The 17824-nt window shown below is 42.7% G+C and overlaps 1 protein-coding gene across 1 annotated transcript in view; it reads right to left on the bottom strand.

The window, feature by feature from the left end:
• Positions 1 to 5731: 5731 nt before the first annotated feature.
• The window catches only part of LOC119455735 (uncharacterized), a 13158-nt gene continuing 1065 nt past the window's right edge, over positions 5732 to 17824 (bottom strand). The window contains exons 2-5 of the mRNA XM_037717556.2: positions 16461 to 16756; positions 11324 to 11387; positions 9308 to 9413; positions 5732 to 5883 (exon numbers count right to left, since the gene is read on the bottom strand). Coding sequence (XP_037573484.1) covers positions 5831 to 5883; positions 9308 to 9413; positions 11324 to 11387; positions 16461 to 16756 — 519 coding nt within the window. The 3' untranslated portion in view covers positions 5732 to 5830. The remainder of the gene's footprint in view (positions 5884 to 9307; positions 9414 to 11323; positions 11388 to 16460; positions 16757 to 17824) is intronic.

Genomic DNA, 17824 nt, shown 5'->3' with positions numbered 1-17824 from the left:
TATTGAATATAGTGCTATTCCATTAAGAGACGTCGCTGCTTTAGAGGTATGTATGAGCGAATGTTATTACATAATCTTTGTCTTGATGCATTGTGTGATTACACAGAACACAAGGGCACTCACTCAAACTACTTAGTCAAAATGTTGTGCTATATAGGTCGGAGCACCTAGTGGCACTAAGCTAGTTGACTAAGAAATGGGTTGCCTAAATATAAGCACGTCTAATAAGCCATTTAACATTGTGCACTACTCCATTAAGAGGTAGGTCTGTGCGCTTTAGAGATACATATGAGCCAACACTATATATACATTATATTTCGCGATTTAAGTTTGACGACACAAAACAGGGGTGCACTCACTGGCAGCACTTGCTTTACTTATACCCGGCGACAACTTTCTGTGGCAGCGCAGCCAAAGCTACAGAGCCGAAGCACACATTTTTTTACTACGCTTCTGCATGTAGTCCACACATGCAAGCAACTGGAAGCTACATAGCATAAAAGAAGTCGTATAAATTATTATTTTGATTTATTTGTTCAAGATTTATTTCATAATTACCAATCTTGCTGAGGGATTTTCGTTACTTGCTGTTCTTGGTTTTGGCTTTCTTGTGTCCATGTCTGGTTTGCCATGGTCCTGTAAACGCCAGAGCAGAAGCTCCAAAGGTGCGAGCGCGTAGCTTTGGCTGTGCTGCCACAGAAAGTTGTCGTCGGGTGTATATACACCAAACCCTGGAGGGCTAGGCAAAGAAAGCTTCACTTTAAAATTGAGACCGGCTCAGTGCTATAAAAGCTCTTATGTAACAATGAAGCAAACTTAAACAGGGCCAAAATGTATCAAGTCAATGAGATTTTGGTATTACAGACACTTTTGCAAAGACGCAAATAATAATCATGTCTCCTTAAAATCGTTATACATGAATCTATATACTGTACAGCTAATGTCTTTCCAGAACTTCGAAACATTGCACACCCGAAATAATTTTTTCGGGATAAGTTAAAAGCGTGTACTCTCTCCATGGAGGATAAATACGTACGACGACACCACGGTCAAGCTTTTCACGCTCGGCTAATTCCAATGGAAGTGTAAGGCACACGTTTGAAATGTCATGGGTGAGGCTGTCAACCTCACAGGCACAGTAGGCGATGCCATAAACGTTTTCTAAGGTAAGTATCCTTGCCGTAACCGTTTCAGGAGCATCACGAGAAAATGTTTTTGGGAAGTTAGCATTTTCCTTGTAGAATTTCCAAAGCGTCAAGTCCGCGCTCTCCTTCTGCCTGGAGACCAAAAGACGTTCTTCAAATCCATTTTTCGAAGCGATTTGCCTCGGCGTAGGACTTTCGATACTAGTGAACTGTGCATCACAGACATTGGAGACTGACTGAACAGCGCTTCCTGAAATCGGCGATCCTGTACCCATGTTACGAAACCAGAGCGGTTGTAGTCGTGTTGGTTTCACGTCGGCTGAGCTGTTTATTTCGTCTTCGGTTATTTCGTCGATGGCCATACGGGCTCGTGTAGCCCTATCTTGGTTATGACTGCTATCTTCTACGGAATCGTCGCTGCTGCTTTCATCAATCACGCACTGGTTACCTTGAAAATTACACGTCTTTCGCCTTCTGCGCGCCGATCTTCCGCACATACTGCTGGTTTGCGTCCTATCGTTTACAAAAGATCTCCAAGTATTAATTTCGACGCCAGTGTCCCATGAAGTGCTTGCTAAGGTGTTTGGAACTAAGTTGCGCATGTCGCTCGGTAGCTTTTGTGGTGTCGCAGGCTCGCCCGTCGGTTCCGCGCTTGCTTCCGACAATCGTGACACTGATAGCGTACAGGTTTGCAAATCTCTCTTTCTCTTTCCGAAGTGGTGCACATCTCCAGATTGAGGCGCATGAACGACAGCCGAATGCACATCTTCGGGTAAGCGCCGTGACGAGCTGGAATACTCGTCGAAATCGTAGATGTCATTGACTGTGACACTGTCGTCGTGATCCAACATACTCCATCCTAGCAAGGCTTGCTCGCTGCCTTTCCCGTCTCGAAACATATTGAACACTCCGAGAAGATGACGGATAACAAGGTGCATTTCACTGTATTATTTGCAATAAGTCACGTTTGGGCTCCGTTTCCACTTCGGGCACTCATAGCAACACACGACACAAGCAGAAGGTCGTCACTTGGCACAAAATACCTGCAACAGACGACACAACATGCAACAACACAATCTTGGCGCGCTAAAACAAGTTGAACGAATCACCGTTGACAGTTTCGTAACTGGTGCAACGTAAAAATAAGGAACAGCAGATAAGGTAAATGATCTGGCAAACTATTTTGCATGTATTCCGTCTCAAAATCAACTTGAAGTGCAGCGCCAGCTAGTAAGTAAGTAAGTAAATTTGTTCCTAGTTCCTAGCACGGTGCTCACCCGCCAATTTTGTTTCACGTAGCAGACGACAAGTTCCGGTGCTGCTGCGGTCAGCCGCGTGCATCTGCACCACGCGTTCACTACCGCTACGTAAACTGCTCCGACTTTTAAAGGGGCCGGCAACCAAATTTATGGCACTTCCTTCCCTTTTTTTTTTCTTTTCTTGCTTAATGCGTAAGAATTTCTATGCTTACCTAACGAGAAAACTGTCTGTCCGTCCCTCGCGCAAAACTACCGCTTTCAAGAGCAACGGCGAGCGACTTCATATTCGTGCTGCCTGTCGCTTCAACGCAAATGAGGCGGCGAAAACACCGCGCGCAGAGCTAACAGCAGTCGGCACTCTCTGTCCGCTTGGCAGATCGCTTTCAAAATACGGTCCGCGCCACCGTGCCGCCGCTGGAGTCCTTTGATCACGGTTCAACACGGATGGAGAAGGCGCTAAAGAGCGATAACGGCTTATGATCTGAACGTCATTAGCGCACCTGGCGCCGCCACCTGCAGTATTTTGCTTGCGTTATCAATGCACCTTGCGCCGCCGTCCACGCATTTCGTGTCGCCGCAGCGCTGTCGTTTGTACTGGCCGGATAAAGTGTCAAAACATGACACCGGGCTAGGAGATGAGCAAGTGCCACAATGCTTACGCATACTCAGACAACTCCCAGAGGAGTTTTTGCGCGATTTTTTTTAAGATAAACAAAGCTTACTGGTCAGAGTGTTCAATACTGTAATGGTAGCGTGGAGAACGTTGTGCAAGATTCTTCATTAAAATTATTCGATCTTAAGTCGCGATCATGTTTATGCATTTTGATGCTCAAACAGTGAGAGGTGAATGCCATAGCGATTGTATGGCGGCATTGGTGGGAATCGGACAAGTACGTGTGGCCCTAGCAGTTAACAAAACTGGTAAAAAATAATCCCCTAAAACGTGGTATTAAACTCGCTGTAAAATGCTACCTCTGCAAAATTTGAGTGAGAAAGCTAGCGGTTTCACAGGAAGAGTTGCGTATACCTGGAGCTATTATTTATGCAAGACTCTGTGCATACGAACTAGTGTGCGGAACAGCGTAATGTGCGCCGCAATGCAATGACGGATGCCACAGTTCCGTCGTCCCACTCGTTGCCGCGTAGGCAGTGCTGCTTGTAAGTGAACTTTCCTTTGATTGTAGTACACATAGAATAAAAAGCGCAAACACTTATAAAATATGTCTAGTGTCTCGACATACAGTCTCTTGTGACTTTCTGTGCCTATTAAAAATTGCAATTACTACTTAAGCTGCGAACAGCATGTTCGATTCCATGACAATAAATCATGGTGTTTTCATTTCCACAAAATCCCATGACAAGTTCCGCGCAGTTGTCGGTCCCTTTCAGATCGTAACAGTATATGTAGTTCTCGAGAATCAAAAAAGTGCGCAGTGTACGTCATATTTCAGCCACCGACGAACAGGAAGCGTCGAGGATGGCCACGTCTGTTTCATTTTGTTTGCAGTTGTTTGAAGCAGCCGAAGGTTAATCCCAGGTGTGGATATGTTGTGAAGATAATTTTTTTTAATGCTCCTAACCTTTTTAATCTCTGGACAATTAAACCCAATGGAAGAGATTTTATTGCGACGGCCTCACTGAGCAGCCAGTTTGCTGCCAGGACAGAGGACAACTAGCACTTGTAGGACTAGTTGGTTCATAGTTAAATAAAAGCGCGACTTAAAACAGACACAAAAAAGACGAGACATACGATACTAATTCTGACTTATTACTTGGAGGATGATTATACTGGCCGCAATCCACAGCTTAGGCGCGATATCACTAAAGTAATTTTACAACACATTTGCTCACCTGCTCAGCAATTTTGTTAAAAATTTGGTATCAAAAATTACTAGTCACATTATTTTTACCTACAATGAAGCTGCGATTGTTTACCGCAAGTCTTTTAGCTACATACACACTGATCCCATCAATACACAGCGATCAAAACTGAAGCAGGAACGCAGACACAAAACTGCACTGTTTTCAAGCCTGTTCAGGTCTGTACTTTTGTCCTGCCTCGAAGAGCGAGTGACACGCATACCCTGCAGAATTTCAGACTTGATGTAGCTGTTATCCCGATTTGTAACATAGTATGTACTGCCTATCAAAAGTGAGTTAAAAACCAAAACTGCAAGCATTTGCAGTTGAGAGGCGATTTCTATGTGGTCCATGCAATGAACATCACTGCATGATTGTGCTACCAAGTGCCATGGCAAGAACATATGTGAATGAACTGTTTTTGTGTCTATGTTCTCTGCAGCTTTGAGCCTGATGTCCGTTGTAACGCGTTCACATTTATTACACAAAGCCATAGCAGTGTTTTATTTTTGTTTGAACTACACATACTGCTTGTCTGTTGAAACACGCGCATGGCCCGTTCATTTCTGCTCTGAACAAGTAACTGATGCAGCCTTGAGAGTGATACAGAGGATAAAGTTTATTTACCATGTTCAAAATGTGGTGCAGGGCCTTTTTAGCGTCAGCAGTGTAGCCACTTGTGACAGCAGCACGGTCATGCAAAAGGTGAGGCTGCCTGCACAATTCTTAAGCCATATTCTTGGTTCATCACTTTTAGGGATATCACTTACGGTGTGCATACATTGCATGAGCCAGCAAACCCTTTGCTCCAAAGAGGTGTCATGCTGGATGTTATATCACACAAAAGTGAAAGTATCCCAGAAACTGGTCAAACGATAATATGACCCCTACTTTTACACAGCAGTATAGGGTCTTCCATACTTTCAGGAAAGGTCACTGCAGCTGAAACTACACTGCAAAATTGATTCACTAAATCTAGGAAAATAATCTAGCAAAATAACACATTACCTTATATGAAAGCATCCAAGGGAAGGAAGAAAATTAATTACATTAAAGTTAGCTGAATCAAGGTTAGACTGAGAGAGAACTAGAATGTCATGTTGCATTAGTGGCTGTACAATTTATAAAGAAATTCACTGCATGAAGCGTGAAACAGACACGTGCTAGTAACGTATGTATGCTGTATCATCATTTCTTGTTGCCCGTTTATGCAAGTGCACTGCACTGTTCAGATGACGTGTTATGGCATGAAGTGTTGAATAAATTTAGTTGGCAGTCTATGCTTGTCCTGTCTATGTGTCATGTTTCTTCATCCCGTGAATTAGCTTACCAATGAATAAATCAAGCTGTATACTCTCCAATAGCCCCATCTGCTGTGACAGATATATGCAGCATAACAAAAAGCGGTCAACTACTGATATGGCAGCCCCTTTGTTAAACCTCATGCACAACACATAACTGCGCATTAAAAAAAAAGAATGAAGCAACATTTATTAGATGGTTATGGTCACATTTTTGTTTTCCACAGTCATCCACTGAATGTAAATGTACACCAAAAACAGACTTCTACTTTGAAGTAGTTGAGACACTCTCCGATGCAGATGCTGAGGTACTTGGCCCTTCAAGAAAAGAACAAAATTATTTTATTTTTACTCCATACTAAAATATTTATTTAACACTGAAATAGACATGCTAAGCCATTCACTCAGTAACATTTGTGGGAAAAAATGTTCAGTGGGTTTAATAAAAATGATTACTAAATTAAACACTTCTCACTGAACTGACCTAAACTTCAACGTAACACGTAAAACATCACATTTACAACTCTAAGTCAACAATAAAATAGAATATCACAATTCCATAAACTGGACCTAATAACACATTTAAAGCGGACTAAATGGATGTATTATAAGTCTCTCTGAAATATACCACTAAGTTGCGAGTAGGACTTTGGCAAACCCTCATAAACATTATAACAATTTCACATAAGTTGTAAATAATTAAACCACATTGGTCCGCTTTAGATGCTCTAATAGATGCAGCTGTATAGAACTATGGTATCTATCTATGGTGCAGAGTTATGGATATGTAAACTTTATGCTTCAAGTTTTTTAAAAGTTGCCAGCTTTGAGGAATTTTTTTAACAAATTGAAAATTAGGTAGTAAGGGAAGATGAGAGGCAAGCTTTCCGCTTCAAAACTTCAAGATGACTGTCACTGCAGATATCCAGCCAGGTAGCTTAGTGGCATAAATGTGATGGTTACCCCACCCCTTCATCCCAACAGCTCCAAGCACCTCTGATGCCTTTGGTCTAAACAACACAAATAATAATGAACTTCAGGGTTTGACACTCCCAAAGTTGCAGCTGTAATGGAGGTGTGTGGAATAATTTTATCACTCAAACTTCGTTAATGTATGCCTCAATCTAAACTCACTGTCAATTTTGCATTTTACTCCCATCATAATGTGGCCATCAAGGCTGGGAACTAAACCTGTACTGGATGCACAGCAGTAGAATGCCACATCCACTGAGCCACCATGGTGGTTTGTCCAAACAGTATGCAACAATTAAACAAAGGGCAAATCTGATGAATTCTTGAAATGAATGGATCTCAATAAAATTCAAATTGTATGTTCTGCTGGGCACTTTGGCCATGTCCATCAAGCAGCATGACTGCGTCCGTCTCCCTTTCTTGCCCCATTAGTATGTGAGGTTTTAGCTCTACATGACCCCGTACAGGGCTGTTCACTCTTAGAGAGAACATCCGAGCACCTGGCCGCACTCGGCTGAGCGCCTGATGTGGCCACTGGGAGAACTGCTTGCGCAGGCACGTTGAGAGCTAAAGACAGAGGCGCCTGCTGCGTGTCGTCTGCTACTCTGCTGGCGCAGTGAATTTGCTTGCATCACGGTGCACCGTGAACAAATGCCGGTCTTTCATATTGCTGTATCTGAAGTGCTGGGTGTTCTTCGGACAAACTGCTCAAACGTAACAAACTGCTCTGGGAATAGTTGCTTTTTCTTTAATGCAACAGCATTCATGACGCACTTCTTGGCATTTTTCGTGTCCGTGTTCATAACACGTAACAGCCAGAGGAGCTGATGCACATAATACAGCATGACCCTTTTGCTTAATGTGTTGTGTCACTCCTTTTGTTTTCATGTCTGGTCTCTTCACTGGCTTAGTATGTTCTCCCCCCAGCGAATCTGTTCATTGTGCAATTGCAAACAGTAAATGTGCATTATTACACCGGTATAGATCACAATATGTTACTATTGCTCACCCATGTAGAGCAAGCATACTTAAAGGGACACTAAAGGCAAATATTAAGTCAAGCTAAAGTGATAGATTAATGCTCGAGAATGTCTAAAGTGTCAATATTATCACGAACAGAGCTTTAGTAATTGAGAAATTCAGGTAAATGCAGAACACGGTTTGAGACTCTCCTGGGACATTCAAGTAATAGCCTAAAGACGTAAGCGCTCATTATAAGCCTGTTAATATTACTCAACCACTTGTAATAAACAGATCCTTGCACCGCATTATAAGATGGAAGAAAATGCTACTTGTGCAGTTCTATTCAATTTTCAGAAAAAAGAACTCATTCACAGTCGAAAGGTTTCGTTTTCGCTTGACTCCATGCCACCTATGCTTTTGCGTTTCAGTAGTTTTGTTATCATGTAGCACTGTGCTTGTTTTGCTGGCTTGTGAAAATAACACAAACTACAAGTAGCACAGAATGCCACGTCCATGTGATGTTGCGGGATGCCTGAGTGATCCACACTACTTGACTAAGAGCAGCTGCAGCGGCGAATTTAACACCCTGTCTTGGCTTGGTTTCTCCATGGCCGCATGTTTGCGTTTTGCCCAAAAAAACGTAGTGCAGTCTGTCCGGCGACGTGTTACTCACCAACGGCAGTGAAGGGCGGTGTTGGCATATGCAAAGTCACCCCTACCTGCTCAGGGGCGGGCGATTTGAGTTGCGCTAAAGGTATGCGGACCCTTCAGATGTTATTTCCTCCTAAACTAAGTCTTTCCTTAGCACGAAACAAATGCTGCGAGGTTTCTGGAATGGTATTTTAACAGTCCACGTTGACTTGGTATTTTCCTTTAGTGTCCCTCTAATCTTGACCCCAGTCGCCAGCTGCTGGTGCAGCGTTGGCTGGACTGCCAATTTGATGATGGGGCAGCTGACGACATGGGAAGCAAACACTTGTGGCAAACATGTGAAAAACAGGTTGAGCATTATCATGGTTGTACTTTTGCCCTTTACACCATTTCCCACAATCCCCGGCAAAAGATGGCCACTTCCTACAAGCACTGCAAATGCTGGTTCATAGGAATGCAAATGCCGCTTCCTAATGTCTGACCAATGAAGTTGTGTCCATTGGCAAAATGACCTAATAAGCAGACAAAGATGGATGCTTGCTTCTCAGGGACAACTATTCTAGGCAGGAGCAGCAACACCACTTCAAGACATGCGCTGGAAACCTGTTTTATCAAAAAGAATGGAGACTGTTGCTTAAGTGAGCCCCCTATTACATTGCCCACCTTAGAATATGAATTCTTGTACACCCACCTTTGCTGTGCATGCATCATGTGATATTTTTACAAAATTTTTGGCTGCATGCATGGCAAGATGTATATTATACATGTGCATACCCTCCCTGTTAATGAGCAGTTGAAAGCCGCACCTGTGTTCATCCCCTTTTCCTGTGTGTGCGCATCATTTTTTAGTGCCGATTCCCCTCAACAGTCATGGTCACAAAATCTTGTAACAGTAACTTGTTCAGCTCATGCAACTAGACACAACATCTTGAAATTAAATGCTGCTAATCTGTCTGAAGCAAGGAACATGTAAGATGCATAAAAAAATACAATACAAGAGTTTGACATGGCTGTGTGTGATCCATTTCTGATCAAACCACTGGCACAGGAACATTCTCCGCTACCTCAAGCTGGCCAGGCAAATGCACAATACTAACAACAGAGCATACAGATGGACATTTGAGCAAAGTTTATAAAACCATGCAAATGGCCTCACCCACAGTAGCCTTCTTTAATGCTCCATACTTCTCTCTCAACTGAAGGATGTCATCCACAAATGTGGCCACATCTTCTTCAGATTCAGCAACGCTGTTGAGCACTTCCTGTACAAGGGCAGTGTCTTTAGATTAACACTGCAACTTTAGCTTAACTTCAAAGCATTGAAATACCATTATTTCCTGCTAATCAACATCATGAACTTACTCTAATCACCAGCAGAGGACCTGGTCACAGATGTGAACATTAATTTCGCACAGCAATCTGATACAAACTCTCTTTTGTTTCACTACAGGAGGCTCTAGCTTTTCCAGTGCTGCATGGTTTTAGTGTAAAAGTGATGGTAGAGAGCAAGTGCAAAAGCAACTAAAAAATTAAGACAATGCACCATGGTGGCATGTCACCTGGAAGGAACACTGCCCTAACAGCAGAGAACTGCAGCTTAAAGGGGCCCTGCATCATGCCAGGGAAGGCTTGTTGAATGGCACCAATGGCATCACTTCGATATGAAGATTTCGCGTACTTCACAGACAGTACATAACGAACAAGAATGCCGCTATGATGATTGGTTAAAAACGTAATGTGCGATTTAACGTTTGCACGATATTGTGAGCACTGCGAAAGAAGCTACGGCATTACATTCTACAATCATTTTAAGTATCACAGAGCCAAGGGTGGGGTGTTCCAACCACGAGAACAACACATCGCATGCCAAGCACTTTGGTGCCCCAACAGCTGCCTAGTAGAAGCTGTTGTAACCATAAAAGTGACTCCACCAGCCTCCGAGATTAGACCGCTCAATTGCAGAGGCCATGGGAACGCCATGGAACACCATTTACAGGCTGAGCAGGATTGGAAACCGTGGCACCCCGACTTCTGCTAATGTCCTCCTGTTATTGGGTGGCACCATATGACATCATGGGAAAGTGAACCACGCACGTTAAAGCCGCAAAAATTCAAGTGCAGGGTAACTCTCACTTTGTTTGTATATTGAATTTTCTCTAACCAATAACTTGGGTTTATTTGGGTGAATTTTCATAATTCCTTTCGTTCTGTGTTCTATGACATGCTGAGAATAGGTATTGAGCAAACATATTGACCCAAAAACGGTATTGCAGGGCCCCTTTAAAGGATGCTAGGAAAATGAATCGGCAAGGAAATCGTCAAGGGCGTTCTTTTGCTCTTTATAAATCTACAGATACAAAACACTGCTGAAAAATTTGAACAGCAGGATATTCCTACGTCCCTTTACGTTCAGGGAATTCCTTTTGAACATTTAACACAGCACAAAGGAACAAGGACAAAAGGCAAAAAAAAATATGACATGGTGCTTATCACTGTGTTTTCTGCCTTTTGTGGCTGTTTATTTCCACTGTTACACATTCAAAATGAGTCCTAACCAACTACCCTACCTCGCCAGTGTGCTTGTAGGGCTGTTGTTAAAGGGAGGTACACACATTAAGTGTACCTCCTTTTAATCAATCCTTACCTCTAATACAAACGAGAAAAGTGATGTCATAGGGAGACTATGAAGGGCAACTTTCAAAGCAGTTGTCCTTTACAGTAATTGGCCGCAGAATGCTTACTATTCAGTAAAAAAAAAAAAAGTTGGTGCACCAAAATTGCACCCAGGGTGCCTCTTGGCAAGAGTGCCCACGTGTATTGTACTCAGATACAATCATTAAAACAAGGAGCCTTACACTTAGTCAATATAGTCTTCTTCTTTCTGGGGTTTTATGTGCCAAAACCAGTTCTGATTATGAGGCACGCCGTAGTGGAGGGCTCCGGATTAATTTTCACCATCTGGGGTTCTTTAGCGTGCACTACAACGCAAGCACACGGGCGTTCTTGCATGTCGCCTCCATCGAAATGTGGCTGCCGCGGCCGGGATTCGATCCCGCGACCTCGTGCTCAGCAGTGCAACGCCTTAGCTAACTGAGCCACCATGGCGGGTTTAGTCAATATAGTGATCACATAGTCAACACAGGTCCTTGTCTGCATGCATGCTGAATCTTACCCTCAGTTTGGTGTGGAGCAGATTATGCAGTCTATGCATGTGGTTCACCATTTCAAGTGATCCGCTAAACAAGCAAGACGAGAGAGAAGAAAAAGAGAGAATTTAGTTTTGGGGGGCCGAAACATTTTTGCAAAACAAGCAAGCACTGCAACCTGCCATATATCAAATTCGGAATCCTCAGAATGCCATGTAACATGCTTTTATAAATATTCTTAAGGTTGTTAATGTTGTAATGATCACGATGAGGACAGATTTTGCACTGCTACTGCTGCCACGAGACTAGTGTGAGCACTCAGTGTGTCTGCTGTCAACCAACATCCGATAAGCAATTTATGCGCCAACTAAATCTCGTTACATTGTTGACGACTGCCACGTCCTGCAGTCTTACATTCAGTGAAGAATAGAAGACCAATTCTGAGATTTTCAAACTAAGGGTCAATAAGATGCAATTTGTTAAAGAGACCGACAACTAATGGTTATGGTACCAAATTTTTTCAGTGCAATGAGAAGCATACCATCCAGGATGTGCAATCCTTAAAAAAAGAATTGTGATTTTACTTGCCAAAACAACGATCTGATTATGATGCACAGCACAGTGGGGACTCCGGGTTAATTTTGACCATCTGGGGTTCTTTAACGTGCACCCAAATCTAAGTAAACGGTCATTTTTAAATTTTGCCTGCATCAAAATGCAGGCACCGCGGCGGGGATCTAACTCGCAACCTTGAGCTTAGCAGCGCTACGCCATAGCCACTGAGCCAGCGAGGCAGGCGATGCCCAATCATACAGCAGTTACGTGAAAAATGCATCAAACATTAATGATAAGTATTTTTGTCTGTAGTTACGATGGTGTTCACTTAGCCTTATGCTGGAAAATGATAAGTGCATGCGATAGTGATTGTACAATGGCATAATAGGAACCAACAAGTGTGGTTCTAGATGTAGGAAATTGATTTTTCCCCTATCAAGATAAGTGTCATGAGGTGCATGCTTCGAGGAGTGAATTCTTTCAGATAGTATACACACAAGTAAAAAAATTTCCTGCTAAACTGTCCTTCACACTGATCAGTGGTCTTTATAAAGCGAAGTTTCCTTTGTCTCCACAGTCGTGTGGGTAAGACTGAGCACATAAAACCCCACTTTGTGGGATTATGTGGCATTTGCATCTTTGCCCTGGGACCGAAGCACATTCTCAAATCCAGGAAAAAGCATTTTGTCGGGCAGGCACATATTCGCTATGGTGCAAAACACAGCGCAGAACATAAACAATTAGTACTTATTTGTTACCACGAAGCTAAACAACACGAAACCCCTGCGATGGGAGAAGAATGTGAACGGTTCCTTGCACGTGTTGGAAATAAACTTGCATGCATCACGTGTCTCTTTGCACAGCATTTAATTGAAATGCTTCAAGAAAGCTTCGCTTAACATTGATTGCAACTAGTGCGTTGGATCTGCCATAATTTTATGCTCTGGTCGTTTCCAAGCCAAGATCCCCGGCAGTCCTCATTTGATAAGAGTCTGGTACAGTCGACACTGCTTTACGCATGGAGCCTTTACTGCACAAGTGTAAGGAGACCACTTCTTTTCTTTTTCTTTCTTTCTTTCTTTCTGGGGTTTTACGTGCCAAAACCAGTTCTGATTATGAGGCACACCGTAGTGGAGGGCTCTGGATTAATTTTGACCACCTGGGCTTCTTTAATGTGCACTACAATGCAAGCACACGGGCGTTTTTGCATTTCACCTCCATCGAAATGCGGCCACCGCGGCCGGGATTCGATCCCGTGACCTCGTGCTCAGAAGAAGGAGACCAAAAATTGCAATAGAGAACACTGGGAGACTCGCAAACTTCGAAGCGTACTAAGCACCTATGCAGGCCAGCATAAAATAAGTAAAGCTGCAAGACGCTCATTCTGCCACTATACTCACTGCTACAATGGCAGCACTGCTTGTAAACGTTAACTTACCTTACATTGTAATATGCAATGAACGTTTCACAGCATCATGTAGTGGCATACAGTTTTTGCATGACTTTCTGCACCAATTTAAATTATGCCTTTTTTCACTGCAGCCATCGTCTTCAATTATATGAAGTACATTCCTTTCATTTTCACCATAATCTTGTGACACATTTCGGTCAGCTGCCAGTTTTTTAAAGTTTGATTTCATTCTGCTTATATTATACATTCTGTTGATCAGTCAAGCCTGGTGGTAGCATTTGTGGAATGCCAGTCAAGACAACAAAAAAACACTGGTCTGAAACACACACTGTGTGTTTTTTTTTTCATGGACTTCTTGTATTTGCGCTTTTGTGACACAGTAAAAGTTCTCAAAACTTGCTAAATTCAATCGTTGGCGCCTATAGAATACGATGTACTAGTCTATCTTTACCAATGAAAAATTAACTATGCCAGAGCAGATGCTGCCCAAATCCATGATGGCATGACTGGCTCGTGCGGGAACTTTAACGCGGTGTGTCGCCACCCGTCTCATCCCCCCCCCCCCCCCTTTCTTGCCTAATGATGATTGTTGGAGTTTATTGGCGCAAGGGCCAGATTTGTTCAAAGAGTGCCAAGGCGATGATAATGGCTTGTCAGTGGAATGAATATAAGGTGTGGATAAAACAGATGTGGCATGGCTGTAAAGGGGCCTAAAAACAGTCGCTGTAAGGTGCGTAAAATCTGTAGGTAATAAGACTATGGCAATGACTAATGAAATGTGCTATGAACACCAGAGATGCATTGTGAAAGAATGATGATATATTAAAATAAGTCACAGGCGAGAATTTTCAAAATGCACTATTGCCTAAACAGAGCCTTTGAAGTGCAAGGGCCTGGAGGCATGTGCTATACTGTACTCTATCACAGCGGCATCCTCTGGAGAGAGGATACGCTACGTATTTATTGGGCTTATAACATGTATGACTACATTGTTCAAAAAAGCGAGGACTGCTTTGGCATTAAAAAGCGGTTCTTTACCAAGAAACATAGCGGGACAGAATAGCGGTATGCCAGAGGAAAATGTTTCTTCCTCTCTCTCCCGGCTTCCCGACACTCCAGGAGAATGTGGATGACGGTGAGCCTCTCGCCACATCTACCACAGGTTGGAGGATCATTACCATTCAATAGAAAATTGTGGGTACCATATGTGTGTCCTATTCTGAGATGACAGAATAGGACATTAGTTCGCCGTGTTTTTGATGCAGAGGGCCAGAAACCTAACTGTGGCTTAATTAAGTGAAGCTTATTATTTGTTTCCGCATCCCACAAGCATTGCCAGTGGCTTCGCAGTTTCTTACGCAAGAAAGGTTTCGAATCTGTTACAGGGACAGCAGCTGTAGGATTACTAGCCGTGCGATGTTATTGACGTGGCCATTTGGTCGGCAAGAACATTGCCCTCGATGTCTCTATGTCCAGGCACCCAGCATATTATGATTTGTTGTTTTCTTGCCTAACAAGCCTCTTCTTATGGCAAGAGTGACTGGGATTTTATTGGTATTCTTGAAAGGTAATTTAACTAATATGGCTAAACCTATGTTTATTTCTAGTGTCAGTAGCCCTCTACAGTATACCCCAATAGTTTTAAAAAGCACCATGCAATGGAATTTTAAGCCATTAAGTTTTCAGGCAACATCTAAATGAAATGGTGTTGGCTATTAAACGAACTAACAAGGTCTGAAAGCTACACTTTGTTAAGTGGCAAGTTGAGTTGAATGATCATTCAGTGTATTTGATACAGTTTCTGCATGTACACAGGCTGCCACCTTTTGAAATGCATCCACTTGCTCGATTATGGAGTGTGCTTAGGCTTCAGCTGATATCAGCATTGGTCAACAAATTTCACTAGTTTCTTTCATATGATGACAGTGTTTTTTCTCAATAAAAGCCTTTTCTGACATCATAATTTGGTTGTTGCATCTGATACACAATGATAATATTAGTAGCACCAACATATGCATTTCAATTTTGTGCACAGTCAATGAAAAAGCTGATAATGTTGAAGTAGTTATCAACAGAAGAAACTCGCCATTATGAGCAGTATCATTGCATATTAACCCTTCACTGATGAGTGTTGCCCTACAGGCAACATACCAGAAAAATGTTTTTGTGCCGAGTTTCATTATTGAGTATGAAGTTTCTGGTTAAATGTCTTCAGCCAACACTGAATGACAGGCAGCAAGTGTCATTTGTTGGTTTAGAGCAGGAACACAGGATGAGAAAAAAGAAGTTTGGCACATGACTCGCTTTCTTTTCAAAGCACGCTCACAGGAGACAGACCAGTTCAAGTTCTCCGGTAGCCGTGGTGTCACATACACATGTAAAGCAAATGAAATGTACACCTATGGTTCACATATGCAGAAGGCAGTCCGCAGAAACCCCAAAACAAACCCATAGGTGGCTTGGGGTGAAGTCCACTTCTAGTTTCTGCCTGGTGTTTCCCATATATTGCTGAAGAACTTTCAGAAAATATTTTCTTTTCATTGATTATGCTTATTCTTGATGTGTTTTGCACATTTATATACAAAATAAAAATTGGGGGGGGGGGGGGTATTTATATGTGCCATCATTAAAGGGTTACCTGCACTTATTCTTGCAGCCTTGAGCTCTTACTTACTGAGGCCACTTCAGACAAACCATTCTCAAAACTTGCCCGACAATGATGACATACAGTTGAACTTCATTTGAAAGAAGTTGCATCTGACACAAAAATACCTTTGTTATACCTGATATTCGTTATATGCACTTATTGCATACTGATATCAACGAAAAACATCTTAGATTTACTTCCTATAAATCTGTGTTTGTCATGTCAAGGTTCTGTTATACCGAAGTTAAACTGTAAATCTGAACCCACTTCAATACAAAAACGACACTTAACACTCAATTCAAGCACGCTACTTCCTACTAATAAATACACTCAAAGTTTCAAGAGTGGGTATCTTGGGCCCTACACAGTAGCGTCATCATGAACTCAAAGCTAGCATTATGGAATCCTCTTTACTGGCATGCCTTTTGCAAAATGGATGAGGTAGCACCAACTGATGAGGTGACACCGGTTTCTGACGGCATAAATGCAAACAAGGGTGCATGTTGGGCATCTGCTCTTTTATGAATAAGTAGCGCTGTGTGGACCTTACTCAGCAGACAGAGAGTTCAGGACTTCACAGAAAGCCCCCTGGTGGATGCTGGCAGCAGAACCAGGGTACATGCGGTAGTCTGAATGACCGGGCTCTCCAAGGTTCACTATATGTAGGGGAACTGCAGAATAATGCTTGAAAGCACTGTAACAAAACAGAGCACAAGCGTCAGCTTCAGAATCATGATCAACACCTGACCTGGTGCACCTGATGAAACACCAAACTAAAGCTTTCAAGCGTAAGTACACAGTTTGCAGAAGTTGAGAAAAAAGTATATTATATGTAACACTGTCAGACTACAGTGTCAAGAAAACAATAAGCGTCTTTTTCAGGTTCTGCAGCACAAATCTACTTGTTACAGTTCAGGTAAAATAATTACCAATGAAGAAATATGAGCAGGAGACGGGCCGGGCCGCACAGGTTACAAGCAGAGTTCAGAGCCTTAAGTTTTGACTTGGATTTCATCGGAAGTTTTGATTCAGTGGCTTTTATTGGAAGGAAATTTTCAGTTTCTTCGTTAACAACTATACTCGCATAAAAAAAAATCACCGCCCAAGCACTTCGTACAGATGGTTAACCAGCGAAGCTGAAACGTGCGGCCCTGGTGTTTATCACTGGGCTCATCCCGACGGTTCATTAAAGTGTTTCTCAATTATTGGTTACATCTTTGTGTTTCTTAATGAGGTTACACACACGTTCGGCTGCGACGAAGAGAACAACATCACTGATGGTATGCCCGCAGTCCGCCATTGTCGCTTGCGCTTGATGTCTCGAGTTTGCTCGGCAGCGTGGTTAGCAGCATTCGCCTGCAATTGCCGCTTGCGATCCTTCAAAATTAAATTGCTTCAAAATTAAATCTGTCCGTTACGTAAGACAATGAATGGCTCATACCTCCTTAAGCAATGGCTCATACCCCCGTAAACGCTGGCCTCCCCTTTACGATAACAGAAGAGAAGTGAAATTCTCTGCTGGAATTATGAGCGGCAACACAGCCAGCTGTGGAAGAAGACAATAACGCTCGGGCTAATGCTGATGATGATAGTTTTTCATGGACAGGCGACTAACAGACGCTTTTTTGTTTCGCCAAGCCATATAAAGCTTCACTCTAAAAGCTTGCTAGCATTTTTTAAATGTCAGTTTCCATGATGGATTACTGGGGCCATATCCTGAAACGTTCCACTTCGGCGATAGTTCGCCTAGGCGATTTCAATAAATCACCTTCTATAAGTCACATTCAATAAATCAACCGGCTGCTTACCTGTGACGTCAGCATGCACTACCAGCATGTGCTCCCGAACGCTTCGCAACACACGAGATGGTGCACCGTGCGAGTGCAGAGCAGCTCGGGTGTGTTGCTTTCAAAC

The sequence above is a fragment of the Dermacentor silvarum genome, chromosome 1 (genome assembly GCF_013339745.2).
Source record: "Dermacentor silvarum isolate Dsil-2018 chromosome 1, BIME_Dsil_1.4, whole genome shotgun sequence".
NCBI lineage: Eukaryota > Metazoa > Arthropoda > Arachnida > Ixodida > Ixodidae > Dermacentor > Dermacentor silvarum.
The sequence above is the reverse complement of the archived record's forward strand: the minus strand, read 5'-3'. Positions and strand labels throughout refer to the sequence as shown.